This window comes from Dendrobates tinctorius, unplaced genomic scaffold, assembly GCF_039654945.1.
Source record: "Dendrobates tinctorius isolate UK_male_01 unplaced genomic scaffold, ASM3965494v1 ptg000211l, whole genome shotgun sequence".
NCBI classification, from domain to species: domain Eukaryota; kingdom Metazoa; phylum Chordata; class Amphibia; order Anura; family Dendrobatidae; genus Dendrobates; species Dendrobates tinctorius.
The window spans coordinates 22,286,940-22,305,566 of NW_027361878.1; the positions used below are offsets into that span (position 1 = coordinate 22,286,940).

General features: G+C 44.9%; 1 protein-coding gene across 4 annotated transcripts in view; it reads left to right on the forward strand.

The window, feature by feature from the left end:
• Positions 1–5,066: 5,066 nt before the first annotated feature.
• The window catches only part of FKBP2 (FKBP prolyl isomerase 2), a 38,103-nt gene continuing 24,542 nt past the window's right edge, over positions 5,067–18,627 (forward strand). Inside the window, exons 1-3 of one of the 4 annotated variants that reach the window (XM_073554598.1) lie at positions 5,067–5,195; positions 8,544–8,763; positions 17,559–17,671. In XM_073554598.1, coding sequence (XP_073410699.1) covers positions 8,596–8,763; positions 17,559–17,671 — 281 coding nt within the window. In that variant the 5' untranslated portion in view covers positions 5,067–5,195; positions 8,544–8,595. Of the gene's footprint in view, positions 5,196–5,620; positions 5,730–7,996; positions 8,131–8,543; positions 8,764–17,558; positions 17,672–18,627 lie in introns of those variants that run through there. The other 3 variants (XM_073554597.1, XM_073554600.1, XM_073554599.1) reach the window with 3 other exon arrangements.

Sequence of the window (18,627 nt, forward strand, 5' to 3'; positions counted from 1 at the left end):
TATCTTTATTTAGCTTACAAGTCCACATGTAAATCCGCACGAATTTTCAACTGCGTTTTCTGCCAAGAGAGGCAGAATCCACACAAAGTTTTACAAAAGCAAATCCGCAACGTGCGCGCCGGGACAAAGTATTTTAGTGCTCTAGACAGATAAAGTTAGTGGCGACCCCACCCCAAAGGAATGGCTCAGAGATTAAGGTAACAAGACCCCTAATGCACATCCCCCCCCCCTTCCCCTCCGATGGGTTAGGAAGCAAACGCTGATGACCACTTCCACTAGAATTGTTACCTTTTTCACAAAAAAAGGTCAAAAATAAAATAAAAATAGTGATTTTTTTAGGGATGTATCTTAACAGGGAGTGCAATTTCACAGTTAGATACAGAATCAATCATTTTTTGCAGACTATACAATACAGGGCAAAAAATAGCGAAATTCATCCGTGATGTCCTATATTTTAAATGTAGATCCCAAGGATAGTTATGGAAACTAATAAGGCGTAATGATAAGAGATCATGACTAAGACTTAAAGTTGAAATGCGTCGATCATTAGGGTATGTGCACACGTTGCGGATTTGTGTACGGATCCGCAGCGGATTCTCATGCGGTGTACAGTACCATGTTAGCCTATGGAACAAAAAACGCTGTGCACATGCTGCAGAAAATTATGCGCGGAAACGCAGCGGTTTACTTTCTGCAGCATGTCAATTCTTTGTGTGGATTTTGCAGAGTTTTTACACCCATTCCATTATAGGAATCTGCAGGTGTAAAAATGCAGGCCAAATCCACAGTGAATCAGCAGGTAAAACGCAGGCATTTTGACCTGCGGATTCTGCAGATTCCGCGCGGAAAAATCTGCACATGAATCCGTAACGTGTGCACATACCCTTAGGGGCATTGAGCCAGTGTGTGCATTGTGCTGGACATTATATGGAATTTTAACCATTTTTTGCATTAAAAGTTAATTTTTATTCTCATTATCTGCTGGACATCATCTATGCTTATTGGGTAATGAAAAGGTTTCAATTAGGGTATCTGCTACATACTAGACACCTTAACAGAAAATAAACAGACGCCGATTATAAATATTTATTAATAAACAGATACGTCTGATGGTTTTTACGTTCTTCATGTGACAAATACAGCTTTCACAAAACTGATGGTGGTTCTGATGACACATTCATGTAGTGATGGTTGTTTTGGTGCTGTATTCATGTAGTGATGATGAGTCCAGTGATATATTAATCATCAGAGCCATCAATAACACATGACTATGGCACCAGAAACATCATCAGTAAAAAAGATACGTCACCAGAAACACCTCAGCCACCCCATATATAGTATGCTGTCCACCTCAGCCACCCCATATATAGTATGCTGTCCACCTCAGCCACCCCATATATAGTATGCTGTCCACCTCAGCCACCCCATATATAGTATGCTGTCCACCTCAGCCACCCCATATATAGTATAATGTCTACCATAGCCCCCCCCATATATAGTAAGATGTCCACCACAGCCTCCCATATATAGTAAGATGTCCACCACAGCCCCCATAGTATAATGTCTACCACAGCCCTCCCATTTTTAGTATGATTTCCAAAACAGCCTCCATGTATACTACTATGTATTATACTATGTATAATGGCTATCACAGCACCACATAAAGTATTATGGCCCACAAACAACACCCCAAACCATACGATATTCACCACAGCCCCCTATCCAGTATGGTCACCACAACCCCAACTATATTGACCTCCACAGCCCCATATACAGCATGGTCACTATAGCTCTTCATATACTTTGATGTCCCCCATTCACAGCCTCTCATTTCATGGCTTAGACACACAACCCCTCATTTCATGGCCCACCTCACTGCCTCTTATTTCATTCCTCACCATCTGCACAGCTCTTCAGTTCATTCCATCTGCAAATCCCTCATTTTATTCCCCCAATCTGCAGTTCCTCAGTATATTCCCCCATCTGCAAATCCCTCATTTTATTCCCCCATCTGCACAGTCCGTCAGTTTATTCCCTCCTCTGCACAGCCCCTTATTGTATTCCCTCTCTCTACACAACCCCTCATTTTATTCCCCCCTATCTGCATAGCTCCTCCGTTTATTCCTCCATCTACACAGCCCCCCCGTTTATTCCATCTGCACAGACCCTCATTTTATTACACCCTACACAGTCTCTCACTGTATTCCTCCATCTGCAAAGCCCCTCATTTCATTACCCCCCTCAAGTCTCTCATTGCATTCCTCCATCTACACAGCCCCTCATTTTATTCCCCTCCTATGCACAGCCCCTCAGTTTATTACCCCCCCCCCCCACACACACTTTCCTTCATTTTATGACCCCTGCTTAGCAATATAAGATTAAAACACTGTGCACACAGCAATTGTATTCATGTCTGACAGCCAAGAATATAATTGAGTGCGAGGCGGGAGCGACGGCTGGTGCGCAGGGAGAGACTGACTGACATCGCTCACCTTCTTGCCTGTGCCACAGCTGTCACTGTGCTGAATGTCTGTGGCTGGAGGAAGGTGCAGGCGGCCGCAGGCATTCAGCAATTTTTTTTCTTAAATTGTGCACCCCCCCCGGGGTAGGCTGGAGGTGGCTCCCAAGGCGGGTGCTTACCCTGCTTATCCCTTGTCCCGGCCCTGAGTACAATGATACATAGACTTCACTTTTGGAAAAATGATCCTCTCTGGGATCAAGACCCTTCTGTTGACACCTCTTTCCCGTGTTTTTATTTACTGTAAAGTATAGGATTGTAGAAAAGCAAAATAAAAAGTAATGATCAGTGGGAAATTGGCCACAGAAAGGTCTGAAAGCATCTATACCTACATAGCTGTCTGCCAAATGGCTTGTTTGGAAAGCAATCAGCCTGGAAAACGTGCATGTTATACTGATGAAGGAATGAGAGGTTGCAAGGAAGCTCCAGCGCTGCTCGTCCACCAGAAGAGAAACATCACCTTAATATTTACTTAGCGCCTTTTCAGGCAGGTTAAAGTGCGGGATTAATGTGGGAAGGTGGGTAAGTATTATTAGTGCAATCTAACCAATACTGTGTAACTGAGATAATCATGTTACTAAAGCTGGACTATACGTTCTCGCTACCTGGGCGTCTGGACCTCAGTGCGAAATCTGTAAGGGGGCTCCCCACCTATCATTTGGTGAAACATCTATCATTTCTTTATACATTCTGGCTTTCTTTTCAGCATTCTATTTCCCTGCTAGAAGATCTAGACCTGCCGCGTTTCTCAAGTCATTCAGTCCTTTGTCCTCATCTGACTTCTAGTATCCTCAATTCACCTCCTATTGATCTGCTGAACGCCGACAAAACAAAGCAGACTCAGCTGTGTGTGTTCTGTACGACGCAAACAAAGTAATACTATAGAGGAGATCACTTATCTGCGGCGCTGCACATTTCTTTCAGGGTTCGTGTCATTCTTTCAGAAATGTATATATATATATATATATATATATTCAATATTGAGGGATGTGCGTGTATATACACTGCTAACAAAAACAAGGGGAACACTTAAACAACACAATGTAATGCAAGTCAATCCCTCTTCTGTGAAATCAACCTGTCCAGTTGTGAAGCAACACTGATTGCGAGTCAATTTCTCCTGCTGTTGTGCAAATGGAACAGATAACTGGTAGAAATGATAGACAATTATCAGGACAACCCCTATCAAAGAGTGGTTCTGCAGGGGGTGACCACAGACCATTTCTCTTCCATTTTGGTTGTTTTGGTAACTTTTGCATTTTGTTATTGCTCTCAAACCTAGAGGGGATGCTATGGACTGGCCCGCCCATCCCTGAATCCAATCGATCACATCTGAGACATCGTGCCTCGTTCCATCAACCAACGTCACATTGCACCACAGACTGTCCAGGAGTTGACTGATACTTTAATCCAGGTCTGGGAGGAAATCACTCAGAACGTCCGCTGCCTCATCAGGACCATGCCCAAGCTTGGTAGGGAGGTCATACAGGCACGTGGAGGCCACACACACTACTGAGCATCATTTCATTGTCTTGGGGCATTTCCACTGAAGTTGGATCAGCCTGTAATTTGATTTTCCATCTTGATTCTGTTTTGTTAGCACCAGAGCAAGCTTAGATAACACTTATGTGAGTACGTTTGCTCATCGCTAATTATTAACCATTGAGAATGAGAGCCATGTGCAGAAATCCCCCCACTTACAGCCTTGGCTGCTTTGAATAGGTTATTAAAGGGAATCTGCCACCTCATTTTTGGCCTATGAGCTGCGGCCACCGCCATGAGGGGCTTATCTACAGTATTGCTGTAGATAAGCCCCCATGTGACCTGAAAGATAAGAAAAACAAGTTAGATTATACTCACCGGGGGGCGTGGTCCCGTGCGGTGGGTGTCACGGTCCGACACCTCCCATCTTCTAGCGATGCCGTCCTCCTTGCTTCTGCCGCGGCTCCTGCGCAGGCGTACTTTATCTGCCCTATTGAGGGCAGAGTACTGCAGTGCGCAGGTGCCGGACCTCTCTGGCCTTTCCCTGCGCACTGCAGTACTTTACTCTGCCCTCACTAGAGCAGATAAAGTACGCCTGCGCAGGAGCCGCGGCAGAAGTAAGAAGGAGGACGTCATCGCTAGAAGATGGGAGGCGCCGGACCGCCCCCCCGGGGGAGTATAATATAACTTGTTTTTCTTATCTTTCAGGTTACATCGGGGGCTTATCTCCAGCATTACAGAATGCTGCAGCTAAGCCCCTGATAGCGAGACCGCATCTCATAGGCCAAAAATGAGGTGACAGATTCCCTTTAAAGGGGTTACTCCTTGTCTATACTGACGGCGCCTCTGAGCTCAGTGACTTCAACGCCGCAACCAATACCAGACACCGGTGCTGCAGCGGAGACACCCTGGTGGACCCAAGGAAGGGGTAGACTCTTAATGGAACAAGAACAACCCCTTTAATGGTTCTCAGAGGACTGTTCTTCGCATGATGAATGCACTTGGGCAAATCATCAAGATCCGCTGGTGGCAGCTCCTGTGTGATCACCGACCAATGAGGTCCCAGATGTGCTGGATGGGAGACGCTGCAGCTGTGGGAGCACATTCAGGCCTCTCACAGGAGCACCTGCAGGTGACGCACAGCTCCTGGGAGCCGCCATATCCCAGTCTATGGTCATGGTGCCTGCGGCTATAGGTGAGCGGTTCCCGGGCTCCGCAGCTGTGCCGGTGCTCAGAGCAGCCCGCCGTGGACTCCGGGTATTTATAGCAGCTGTCTCTATGCAGGGCGCCGCTTTCTTACGGTTTGCTATTGTTTTGCGAGTTTTCGCAGTCTAGACACCGGACCGTGCCACTTTTGCAGCACTTTAGGGGGTAACAGTTCACTTTACTCCCCAATTATTCGGCTTTCCTCACAGAAGCGCTGAGCTACTTTAGTTACAGCACCATTCTCTTATCCAGCACAGTGTGAATTTTCCCCAGGATTTTGCTCCCACGATAATGACGGCGCTGGTTGTCCCCCCCCTTTTTCTGAGTAGTGGCGTCCGGCCGTACCGCTATGTCCCGACGTGGCCCCTGATCACTTGACAAAGACAGCTGGGGCTGACCAATCAGCGGGCGCCGGTGATGTTCCCTGCGATGTGATTGGATGATGTGAGTGGTGACGTACACGGATGCGGAAGAGGGGTTGAGTCGGTGTGAAGCCGCGGCGTGCAGACAGATCAGGGGAGAGGTGAGGGCAGGAGGCCCGGGAAGGTGGGATGAGGAGGCCGGGGGAAGAGCGGGGCGCTGAGGCCCGGGGGAGGGAAAGGAGAAGACTCCGGGGAGGAGCCAGAGTGACTTGGGATGTCATTAGGGGCCCCCAGGATCTGATTATGGGCCGGAGAATGGAGGAGGTAATCCGGGAGACTCAGGAGAGAGCAGAGGGCGGCAGGGACGTGCAGGCGCGGGGCTCCATGGAGATGATCAGGGAACCGCAGGGGGAGAGGGCTCTGACACTGACCAGGAGCCTCACAGATGAGGACAAGGACTGGGGGAAGGGCAGCAGTAACACCAGCTGCCTCCAGGAGGCGACAAACCGGGGATGTGCAGGGGAGAGGGGTCCTCAGAGCCTGGACACTGGTGACTGTGCAGGGGAGAGGGGTCCTCAGAGCCTGGGCACTGGTGACTGTGCAGGGGAGAGGGGTCCTCAGAGCCTGGGCATGGGCACTGGTGACTGTGCAGGGGAGAGGTGCCTTCTGGGCATGGGCACTGGTGACTGTGCAGGGGAGAGGTGCCTTCTGGGCATGGGCACTGGTGACTGTGCAGGGGAGAGGTGCCTTCTGGACATGGGCACTGGTGACTGTGCAGGGGAGGACATCCCCGTCTGTGTGTATGGGAAGGATGCTAGTGGACCTGGGCTTGAATTGTGTACCATGCAGGAAAGGATGGATGTGCCGAACTCTCGTAGTCATGATGTCTCAGTCCTGCAGAAACGAAAGAAGAGCAAATCCTCTAAAGAGAAGAAGCGCATCCAGGGTAATGGTGGCTGCACAGGTGGTCACCAGTGCATGGAGGACAGTAGCTTTCAGGATCTTTATAGGGGGCAAAGTTTAGAGGAAGATGCGCTGGAGGACATTGGAGACTCTCAGTGGGAATTGAGTAGTAGCAGTACTGTGACCACCGACATAGGGACATCCAATGTGGACCTGAAAGACCAGGAACAGGAAATTAATGGGAATAAAAGACTATTGATTGGGGGCTCTAGTAGTCTAGGGGTGATGAAGGGCGTCAGTGAAGAGTGTCTGCAGTCCAACGGGAGCTATTGGGATGCGTTTAGGAGTCCTGGAAATGGATGTAGTGGGTCTACAGAGGGTCTTAATGTGGACCAGGGTAACTATCGTAGTGGAGACCCCTTTAGGGGATTAGGTAGTTGTGAGAAAAAATGGGACGATGAGGTGGAAGAAAAGAATTCCAACCCCATCAATTGCTTTTCACCGGCCCATCAGGTGGGATTGGCTGCTCACTCCAGCTTGGAAGGTTGCGGAACTGGGGAGAAAGCGGGCAGCTGGTGTTGGTGCCTTCATCTCTATTTAGGGGATGCTGAAGGGACTCCGCATGTGGAAAGTGATGAGGCCGATGAGGAGCACTCTGGAGAGAGTGGCTACTCAATGAGTAGCACTCTACGTGTAGGGGAGCACCCAGATAAAATAAATGGGGATGATGGCGCAAATCTAGGAGATATCCCTGAACCTCTCACTAAAAAAGGAGGGAAACTTGGAGAAACTCCTGAACTCCAGGAATGGGTGAACTGGTGGCAAGGGTGGGCTGGTTCTTGTCGTGCCGTATCTGGTCGTAAAAGGGGGAAACCTGCACAGTCTTGGGGGTGTCGAGAACAATCAAGAGGTGATGGACAGAAGCCACAGGATGTCTGGGTGTTACGAGAATGGGCCAGGAGAGATGGAAGGAAGGGAGGTGGGAATGGGCCAAGAGTTTCGGATAGTGAGGTGTGGGTACTGCGAGAGCAGGAGGAAGAAAAGCAGAGCTCTGCATGGCCATTAGGAAAGGAGGATGTATGGGTTCCCCGAGAACCGAGAAAACATAGAAGTGCATATTTCATGTCGGACAACACCAAGTGGACTCCTCATAGTGGGGTTTCAGATCGGGAGGACCCTTAATTTGCCATATGGGGTCTTATACCTCATTATAGGAGGAGACACTAAACTGTTATGTGTGCGTGTTGTGCGTGTCTGTCCTTAAGGGGTATGGGAGGGTATTTGAGGGGGAACTACTTGTTACTTTGTCACCTTTTGGAGGGGGGGAATAAGACACTTCTAGGGTGCACTTTGATTCACTGTACTAAGCTGATTTACTGGTGCTGCATTCCTTTTTCTATACAAGGTGCTACAACCAGGTGCTATGAGGTGCTGTATACTGCATGCTGATCATTTTGTATCCTCCTTTAAGGGGCTAAGAGGAACTATTCCTATCCAGGGTCCTTACCCCCCCAGGACGGGGCAAGTCGGGGCTATTAAGATCTTTTGAGTGGGTTAGGGAGGGGATACTTTTTGATAAAATAATATGGTGCTGTTGCCTTTTTTGTGGCAAACATGACTTCTACCTGTTAAACTATGTGAACAGAGCCAGCAATCCAGGTAAGTGTTATTAACAATATAACATTACCGGCCGTAATCTACACTGAGAACCCCCTGCGTGGTGCACCCTCTCATCTATCTCATGTAAGAGAAGACCCCAGTAGTCTATAACGTTCTAATCGGTATTTTCTGCCCCTCGGTAATACGTAGAGGACAGTCATACTGACAGTTTCCTTTTATTGTCACCCCTAGTACAGTAATCACTTTAGCTGGCTTCGAGGAATAGGGATCTTGGTCTAGATGATCCCTTCTCTTGCACAGTTTACCGATCCTCTCTTGTGCCCGCTTATCCATTACATTGGAGTCCCTGTTGACCATGGTCCCTTGTCTCCATATGTCCGTCCCCCCATCTTTTATGTTTTTAGAAATGAGACCCCTATTAACTAGCTTTTTCCATTCTTCTATCCTAACAGAAATTAAAATTGCGTGACTGTTAACTGTTTGGGTGCCCATCTTGCCATCACCATGAATTCTCTGTCACTCACGCCTCTGTGGTGCCTACTTGTCTTCTCTCTGCTTCCCCCGACTCTTGCTAAAGAGGGAAGTAAGAAGTTACAGATTGGTGTGAAGAAGAGAGTGGAGAATTGCCCGATTAAATCTCGGAAAGGGGATACCCTCAACATGCATTACACAGTGAGTACGTTATATTAGAAGCATGATTCTATTGGACGTTCTCCCTTTTTAGAGGGCATCTGTCAGTAGGATTAACCCTCTTAAACCGTCTATATGATCACGTTGGTGATAGAAAGATGAATAACGTAATACCTTGATATCTGCAATCCAATGTATTATTCCAGAGAAAGACACATTTTTTTTCTTAATATGCAAATGAGCTGTCACGATCTATGGGCCGGACAGTTCTCCCTGAGAATCTGCCTCCAGAGATTATTTGAAATGAAAGGAAATGTGGCCAGTGTGAGACATGTAATGACTGACAGTCTGCTCTCCTGATCTACATGTCTCACACTGGTAACGCCCCCTTTCATTTAAAATAATCTCTGGAGGCAGATTCTCTGGGAGAGCTATGTCCGGCCCAGAGAGCTTAACAGCTCGTTTGCATATTAAAAAAAAAAATGATTTCTATGGAATAACATATTGGATCACAGATATCAAGATATCATTTTATTCAGCTTTCTATGACCTGCATGACTATATAGATGACGTAAAAGGTTTTTTTTTTTATTACTTTTTTTTTTTTAAAAAAAACAAAAAATTGAGAAATACTCACTGTCACTAATGTTCTGCTGAACCCATTCTGATGCTGATTATGTCCTCACTGAACTCTATTTCTGACTCTCCTCTTGACATATTGGAGATCACTGGCGGCAGTGGTGACCTCTCTTAACCAGGCATGGCAGATATGTCAAGAGAAGACCCGAAAATTGAGGTTAACAAGGACAGAGTAAACATCAGAGTAGGAGCTGTAGGGGTTCGGTGAGAGTGTTTTATTTATTTCTTTTCATTGTCTGAGTAACTTTTAGGGTAGTTGCATATGGTGCAGATAAGCAAAATCTGCAGCATAATACAATACCAGAAAAGTTAATTGTGACACACAAATTTCTCCTACCATTATGGTCTAAGGGGTAACATTTCTCCTTGTGGAGAGTGAAGGTAAGGAGGCTTATTTACTCTGCTGGGAAATTTATTATGCAAATTACCTCTTTAGAGAGGAAGAGGACTTGACCTCTATAGCACCATCTATTGGATGCAGCGATCCTACAAGTCCCTGTTAACTTTGAAATGTGACTTGGGATTAAAGCCAAATCAGAATCTCAATTTGCGGCCATGGTTTTTCAGGCTATTGCCCCTCTTCAGTGCAAAGAAGGAAAAGTTGTGGAATTATAGAACTCACATGATGGATAGACATGTTACTGAAGAGGAAATGATGATAAACTGGAAACACATTCAAATTATCTTGATTTATTCCGTACTGTGTATGAGCGCCACACTCAGAAATCCCCGCACTTGCGGCCTGGCTGTGTGGTTTAAACGGACTACCATGGCTTTCAGCGTCTCCGGACTTGTCTCCTGTCGATCAGATCTGGGATGTCATTGGTCAGCAATTGCAAAGGGAGCTGCCAGCAGCGGATCTTGATGATTTGCCCAAGCACAGTCAGCACGGCAGAACATTGCTCAAACAACCACTAATAACCTCATAGATAGCAGCCAAGACTGTATGTATAGGGATTTCTGCACATGGCGCTCAAACCAGATGCTGAATAAAGATGATTTAAAAAATTTATTGTCTTTTTTTTTTTTTCCCATCACTTCATGTCATTAACATGTTTATCCATCCTGTGCTTTCCATAATTGCACAAATTTCCTTCTTGGTGCTGCAATTTCAATGTTCACGAATGTATTTCAGTAAAGCTTTACAACCTGATGACTGCAGTTGTGTTATTGGGCTGCGGACAGCATACATATTTTGTTACAAACTTTGTTTATTGTTTTTTTAAAAGTCTTACATTGGCCTTTAAACCTCTCTCCCTAGCAACTGCTTGCACACAACCAGTGTAATACTAATAGGCCAAAGTGTACAGACTTCATGACGAGGTGGTGGTCTTAATGGCTATTCCTATTCTAGCAATCATTGCTCAGTGACTTTAAAATCCTAAAATAAAGAAAGTTATAAAACGCAATGCATTTCCAAAACTGCTCGCTACTCCGGATATTGTCCCCCCTAAAAACGCGCGTCAGAGGCTTTTGCCTTCCTGGTTGCCCATGGATACGTCCGGTCGTTCTCTCATAAGAGGTCGCACATGCTCAGTAGTCACCTGCTCTTCTTCTATGTTAGTGTCTTTTTCTCACATTGTAATGAAGCAGCGCGTGTGTGACTGCGCCGTCCTCCCTGCACAGGGTGGGCACTGACATTGTGGGGAACAGCCCTCCTCCTCTCTGACTGCGCTGCTCGGCTGTGTGACAGACGAGAATGCTTTTTTTTTTTTCTCTGAAAGGCGTGAATATTTCCATCCATATGTGATATAATGGCCGCCTCCTCTCTACAGTCATGGCCAAAAGTTTTGAGAATGACACAAATATTATATTTTCACATGATCTGCTGCCGTCTGGTTTTTATGTGTGTTTGTCAGATGTTTTTATCACATACAGAAATATAATTGCAATCATATTATGAATAGCAAAAGGTTATATTGACAGAATGAGTTAATGCAGCAAGTCAATATTTGCAGTGTTGACCCTTCTTCTTCAGGACCTCAGCAATTCTCCCTGGCATGCTCTCAATCAACTTCTGGATCAAATCCTGACTGATAGCAGTCCATTCTTGCAAAATCAATGCTTTTATTTTGTCTGAATTTGAAGGTTTTTGTTTGTCCACCCGTCTCTTGATTGACCACAAGTTCTCAATGGGATTAAGATCTGGGGAGTTTCCAGGCCATGGTCCCAAAATCTCTGTTTTGTTCCCTGAGCCATTTAGTTATCACCTTTGCTTTATGGCAAGGTGCTCCATCATGTTGAAAAAGGCATTGTTGATCGCCAAACTGCTCTTGGACGGTTGGGAGAAGTTGCTCTTGGAGGACATTCTGGTACCATTCTTTATTTATGGCTGTGTTTTTAGGCAAGACTGAGAGAGAGCCCATTCCCTTGGCTGAGAAGCAACCCCACACATGAATGGTTTCAGGATGCTTGACAGTTGGCATGAGACAAGACTGGTGGTAGCGCTCACCTGGTCTTCTCCAAATAAGCCGTTTTCCAGATGTCCCAAACAATCGAAAAGGGGATTCATCAGAGAAAATGACTTTACCCCAGTCCTCAGCAGTCCACTCCCTGTACCTCTTGCAGAATATCAGTCTGTCCATGATGTTTATCCTGGAGAGAAGTGGCTTCTTTGCTGCCCTCCTTGAGACCAGGCCTTGCTCCAAGAGTCTCCGCCTCACAGTGCGTGCAGATGCACTCACACCTGCCTGCTGCCATTCCTGAGCAAGCTCTGCACTGCTGGTAGCCCGATCCCGCAGCTGAAACACTTTTAAGAGACGGTCGTGGCGCTTGCTGGTCTTTCTTGGGCGCCCTGGAGCCTTTTTGGCAACAAGGGAACCTCTCTCCTTGAAGTTCTTGATGACGCGATAGATTGTTGACTGAGGTGCAATCTTTCTAGCTGCGATACTCTTCCCTATTAGGCCATTTTTGTGCAGTGCAATGATTACTGCACGTGTTTCTTTAGAGATAACCATGGCTAACAGAAGAGAAACAATGATGCCAAGCACCAGCCTCCTTTTTAAAGTGTCCAGTGGTGTCATTCTTAATCATGACAGATTGATCTCCAGCCCTGTCCTCATCAACACCCACACCTGTGTTAATGGAGCAATCACTGAAACGATGTTAGCTGGTCCTTTTAAGGCAGGGCTGCAATGATGTTGAAATGTGTTTTGGAGGATAAAGTTCATTTTCTAGGCAAATATTGACTTTGCAAGTAATTGCCGTTAAGCTGATCACTCTTTATATCATTCTGGAGTATATGCAAATTGCCATTAGAAAAAATGAAGCAGTAGACTTTGTAAAAATTAATATTTGTGTCATTCTCAAAACTTTTGGCCATGACTGTACACTGTGTTCCAAATTATTATGCAAAAAATAATTCCTCCTATTTTCTGTAAATTACCTATATGAATTGCAGTCATTGCTATTTTCCAGTCATCTAATATTCTAGTATAATTGCAATGTTTTTGAACAAACTGCCTATGAAAACAGTATATTTTTAAAAATAAGAAACACTCAGAATGCATGTTCCAAATTATTATGCACAGCAGAGTTTTCAACCTTTTTATTTTGCACAAAAAAATGGTCAATTGTGAAGTTATAAGCATTATCAGATTATTGCAAAATGAAATCAAACCGTTTTCAAGTCAAAACTTTCTTCTAGGTGATGTTACATTTGCACATAGGACCCCTTGTTCGAAAGAAGCTTCTGAACTCTCTCGTCCATTGAATTTGTCATTTTTTGGATGGTTTGTGCTTCAATTGTTTTGCATGTGGACAGAATCCCCTCCCAGAGCTGTTGCTTAGATGTGAACTGCCTCCCGCCATCATAGACACTCCTTTTGATGATGCTGCAGAGGTTCTCAATGGGGTTGAGGTCAGGGGAAGATGGTGGCCACACCATAAGTTTGTCCTCTTTTATGCCTATAGCAGCCAGAGATGCAGATGTGTTTTTTGCAGCATGAGACGGTGCATTATCATGCATGAAAATGATCTTGCTGTGGAAAGCACGGTTCTTCCTCTTGAACCATGGCAGGAAGTGCTGTTTTAGAAACTCCACATAGATTATGGAGTTCATCTTTACCCCTTCAGGGATCCTAAAGGGGCCGACAATCTCTCTCCCCATGATTCCAGCCCAAAACATTACTCCACCTCCTCCTTGTTGGCGCCTTAGCCGTGTTTTCATGGGGTGTCCATCAACCAGCCATCCTCCACTCCATCCATCTGGACCATCGAGCGTTGCACGGCACTCATCGGTGAACACAACAGTTTGGAAGTCAGTCTTCATGTATTGTTTGGCCACTGGAGCCGTTTCTGCTTGTGTGCAGTGGATAGAGGTGGTCGACAGGATGGCTTACGCACAGCTGCAAACCTCTGAAGGACCCTGCATCTTGTTGTTCGGGGGACGTTGGAGGCACCAGCAGCTTCAAAAACTTGTCTGCTGCTATGACAAGGCATTTTTGCAGCTGCTCTTTTAACCTGATGCAATTGCCTGTTGGAAAGAGTCCTCAATTTTTCCTTTTCAGCACGCACACGTGTGTGCTGGGAATCAGCTACATACTTCTTGATTGTGCGATGATCACGATGAAGTGTCTTGGCAATGTTGATTGTAGCCATGCCTTGACCTAAATACTCCACAATTTGTTGCTTCTCAGCAGCCGACACATCCTTTTTCTTTCCCATTTTGGCAAAAAATGTAGGCTGCATAATAATGTGGAACAGCCTTCTTCAGTAGTCTTGCCTTTATTTGGACACACCTGCCAAACTAATCTGCACAGGTATCTGCAATTCCTTCAGTGATATAAAGAGCCCTGACACACATCACCATCAATGAGTGTAAATGACAAACAAAAAAATTCTAACCTTACCACTCCTAAACTCTTTCTGCATAATAATTTGGAACACAGTCTATAACTACTACCGGGCCTCTATGTCAACTGTCTGAAGGTGAAACTGGGTTTGTTGTCCACAGCAACCAGAGCTCAACTTTCATTTTTTAAACCGCTCTAGTAAAATGAAAGCTGCGCTGTGATTGGTTACTATGGGCAACACAAACAGCTTTTGGAGGCCGGAGAGGAACTATAGGGCCAATACACAGAATTGGAGGACAGAGGATTAGAAGGTGAAAGGATGGGATTTGTAGGGACAGACAAGTGGTAACTAATGTTATCTGGGTATGGAGAGTTCAGCAGTCTGGAGAAGAAGCAGGTGCTTGTGGGAAATGTAGTTTACAGTGGTCACATGGGCAGCAGTGAAGGACCGCCCACTTGTCACTGAGCAGATACGCACGAGCATGGAGGAGCTGGTGCCAGAAACTGATATAAGGAGTTAGCTAGGGCAGAGTTTATAAGCAAAATCTGCACAAAAATTGAATTTTGCAACTGAATTACAATCCAGTCTGTAAAAAGAGAAAAAAAAAATTTGCTCTGCAAAAAAAAGTGTAGTGTTCATACACGACACACGACTTTAGCCACTGATACGTGTGTTAGAGAGAGGCCAAAACCGTCCAGAAATGCACAAAGCATGCTAATTACATTGGGGATCGTAAATGTACAGAATTTCCCCCTGCGCAAGCGCCATCCCTAATCCATCATCCTAATCTAATCTGTGAAGTTTTACTACTCATCTTTTTTTTTTTTTTTTTTTTTTTTTTCTTAATTTAACTAATTGGAAATAGTCATTGATTGCACAGTCGGTCAATGACAATGTAATTTCTGTTCCTTCCGTCAGAAACATGTGCGGCGGTCCTTCCTAGTGTGTAATGAATGTCTCTAGAGCAGCGATTGACTGATTCTTATGATAAAGATCAGACTGAGATCGGCTAGGGACAACGTCCATTTTATTGATGCTCGTGTGCACCTGCCTGACATTGTGCGTACGCCATAGATGCAGATGCCCGTTAAACTCTTCAGGCCAAAGGAGGAAAAGAATCCAGGGTAAAAACAAACTAAGAACATAATCTTTTCTGCCACTTGCAATTGTGCAAACATGCTTTTACACCGTACTTGGCCTTTTTAAAATGTGGGCAGACCAGACCTGTGCACTCGTTATCAAGACTGACGCCAATCTTGATGAATTGGGGACTGAAGGATACCTCTTCCCCCCCTCATTTCTGAGAGGTTGGATCTTCTTTCTCATACACTCACATTTTAGGACAATATCGATGAGGGATCACTATTACCTTTCCTGAACTGGGCACCCACCAGGATTATTATTTATTATTATAGCGCCATTTATTCCATGACGCTTTACATGTGAGGAGGGGTATACATAATACATACAAGTACAGTAATCTTAAACAATACAAGTCACAACTGGTACAGGATGAGAGAGGACCCTGCCCGTGAGGGCTCACAATCTACAAGGGATGGGCGAGGGTAGAGCTGGTCGGGCAGTGGTTTGGTGGATCGGTGGTTACTGCAGGTTATAGGCTTGTCGGAAGAGGTGGGTCTTCAGGTTCTCTTTGAAGGTTTCGATGGTAGGCGAGAGTCTGATATGTTGTGTTAGAGAGTTCCAGAGTAGAGGGGATGCGCTCGAGAAATCTTGTATGCGATTGTGGGAAGAGGAGTTAAGAGGGGAGTAGAGAAGGAGATCTTGTGAGAATCGGAGGATGCGTGCAGGAAAGTACCGGGAGAGTAGGTCACGGATGTATGGAGGACTCAGGTTGTGTATGGCTTTGTATGTCATGGTTAATGTTTTGACATTGAGTCTTTGGGTAATGGGGAGCCAGTGCAGGGATTGACAGAGGGGAGATGCCGGGCAGCAGAGTTAAGAATAGATTAGAGGGGAGGCCACAGAGCATGAGGTTGCAGTAGTCAAGGCAGGAGATGATGAGGACATGGATTAGAGTTTTTGCAGATTCTTGGTTGAGGAATGTACGGATCCGTGAAATATTTTTGAGTTTAAGCCGGTAGGAAGTGGAAAGGGCTTGGATATGTGGTTTGAAAGAGAGATCAGTGTCAAGGATTACCCCGAGGCAGCGAGCTTGTGGGACTGGGGAGAGTGAGCAGCCACTCTCGCATTATGAGTTCCCCTTCCCCCACCCCGAGTCCTGACATTTGCAGCATTCATCAACAAAAATATATTTTTTTTATAATGTAAAATTAAAAAAAAAAAAAAAAAAATTTGGACGCAAAGGTCAGCCATACAAAAAGTGGATCTGTGGGGATTACCAGAAGCGCAAAGGTTCTTAAGCCTCAATATATACGGTCAGTGACTGGTTATGTGTATGTCCTGCTGGAATAACACTAATGCAAACACAAGACGATTGTTTTATAGTACAGGTTGTTACAGTGCAGCCATACAACATATTTTTTTATATATATTTAAATATATTTTTATATATTTAACTATTATATATTTAGTAAATAACTATTTTTATATATTTATATTTAATAATCACTATTTTTATATATTTTTTTTGCATTTTGTAAGATTACATTTTTAGAATGTATATAATGTTTTTTTTTTTGTTTTTTTAAATTAATACATAATTTTACACTAGTCCTACCTGCAGAAACTGACCATGCAGCCATTTGATAATTTCAATAGTAAACCACACTTCTTTATTCCAGTTTTAGGTTATAAATCGGATAAGTGCCATCTGATAAAAAAAAATCTGATAGCTCTCCGACCAATGTGATACAATGAGTGTAGATGTTCACTTTTTTTTTTTTTTTTCTCAACTGTATTCGGTGTATTGCAGCATGCTATGATTTCACCCCGAAATCGGTACAGTGAGATAATAAAAACCCATGTGATACGGACTGTCGGTACGGCTTATGATTTTTACGGATACGTTACAGTTCTGTAGCATAGGAAACTGTAAATGGTTGTGTAAAAGATTAATGGCTTCCAGGGTTAAACAGCCAGGATATATGTCATCTCTGATCACGGCTGTTGCAGTGGATTATCCGATGTAATATGCACTAAGAAACAGGCAATCCCCGCATGTTTTGCATCTCTCGAACAGCAGCGAGACATGCAGCCGCGAGGACTTCAACATATTATTCGAGCTCGCCGAAGTCACTCGGTTAGCAACCGAGCATGCTCAGATAACACCTCATCGGAGCACACTCGCTCATCACTACCATGTCTTCGTCAGCAGTCTACTAAATTCTCCCTAATTGGTCAGATCATCTTTATTTTGGCTGCTTGAAATATCCTAAATCTGCAGGAATGCTGCTGATATCGTGTAACCTTTCTCTTTCTTGCAGGGGAAGTTGGAGGACGGCACAGAGTTTGATAGCAGCATACCCAGAAATCAACCCTTCACCTTCACACTGGGCGCTGGACAGGTCATCAAGGGCTGGGACCAAGGTTTACTAGGGTACGTCCGCTCTGATGCTTAGAAAGTAACTTATTTTTGACAATGATGCAAAGTCCGCCAAGCTCCAGATCACATTGATACTCTTCCTGAAAATGAAACGCTTGATTAAATGCTCCAGCGGTAAGGCCTCGTTCACACAGCTGTTTTTTTTTCCTGAACGTGTTCTATCTATGGAAATCGGCCATTAGTCTAAAGATCCGTTCATATGTCCGTCAGTCAGACTCTTGTCTGTTTATGATCCGAGCAATGGATCAAAATTGCCCGTGCAAGTCTACGGGACCCACAGGACAGCAATCGCTGACGGCGCACGAACACCATGGGAGTGCTGTCAGTGATTGACATTGTAATGGGTAGAAGCTTTGCATTTTTTTTTTTTAATATTTTGTACACGAGAAAACACAATGATGAAAATCTGATCCAAAACAGCGATGGAAAAAAAACATTGTTTGAATGAGGCCTAACTAAAGGAGAAGTAAGAAAACCGTATGGTAGAACCTGTCCTTGTAAATCTTGGCAGGAGCAATAGGGCAGTCTGAAGCTCTATTCAAAAATGCAGGAGCCTCTGCGGAAACCTGAATTTTTTATAATTTTTTTTTTGTGTAGATTTTCATACTTGCCTTATTCATTTGTACTCCGTCCTGGCAGCGATACAAGCCCTGGCAGGGTTCGGATGGCTGGCACCTCACTATGTTGTTCAGCAGCGCCATTAATCATTTAGACCGGTGCAGAGCCGCTGGTCTCTGATCTGTGAGCTGGTAACGCGCCATATCTTATTGCAGCTTTATACGCATGGTTGTTCTGACGTCTTCCATCTCCCTTTATTTGACAAGAATCTGAGGAGAGACGGCATTTTATCATGTGTGCTGAAGAGGTGTCAGACGGAAGAAGAAATGCTGCATTTTGTGTTACAGCCCCATAGATTGAATACTTATCACCACCGATTAGAGGAGAGCTTG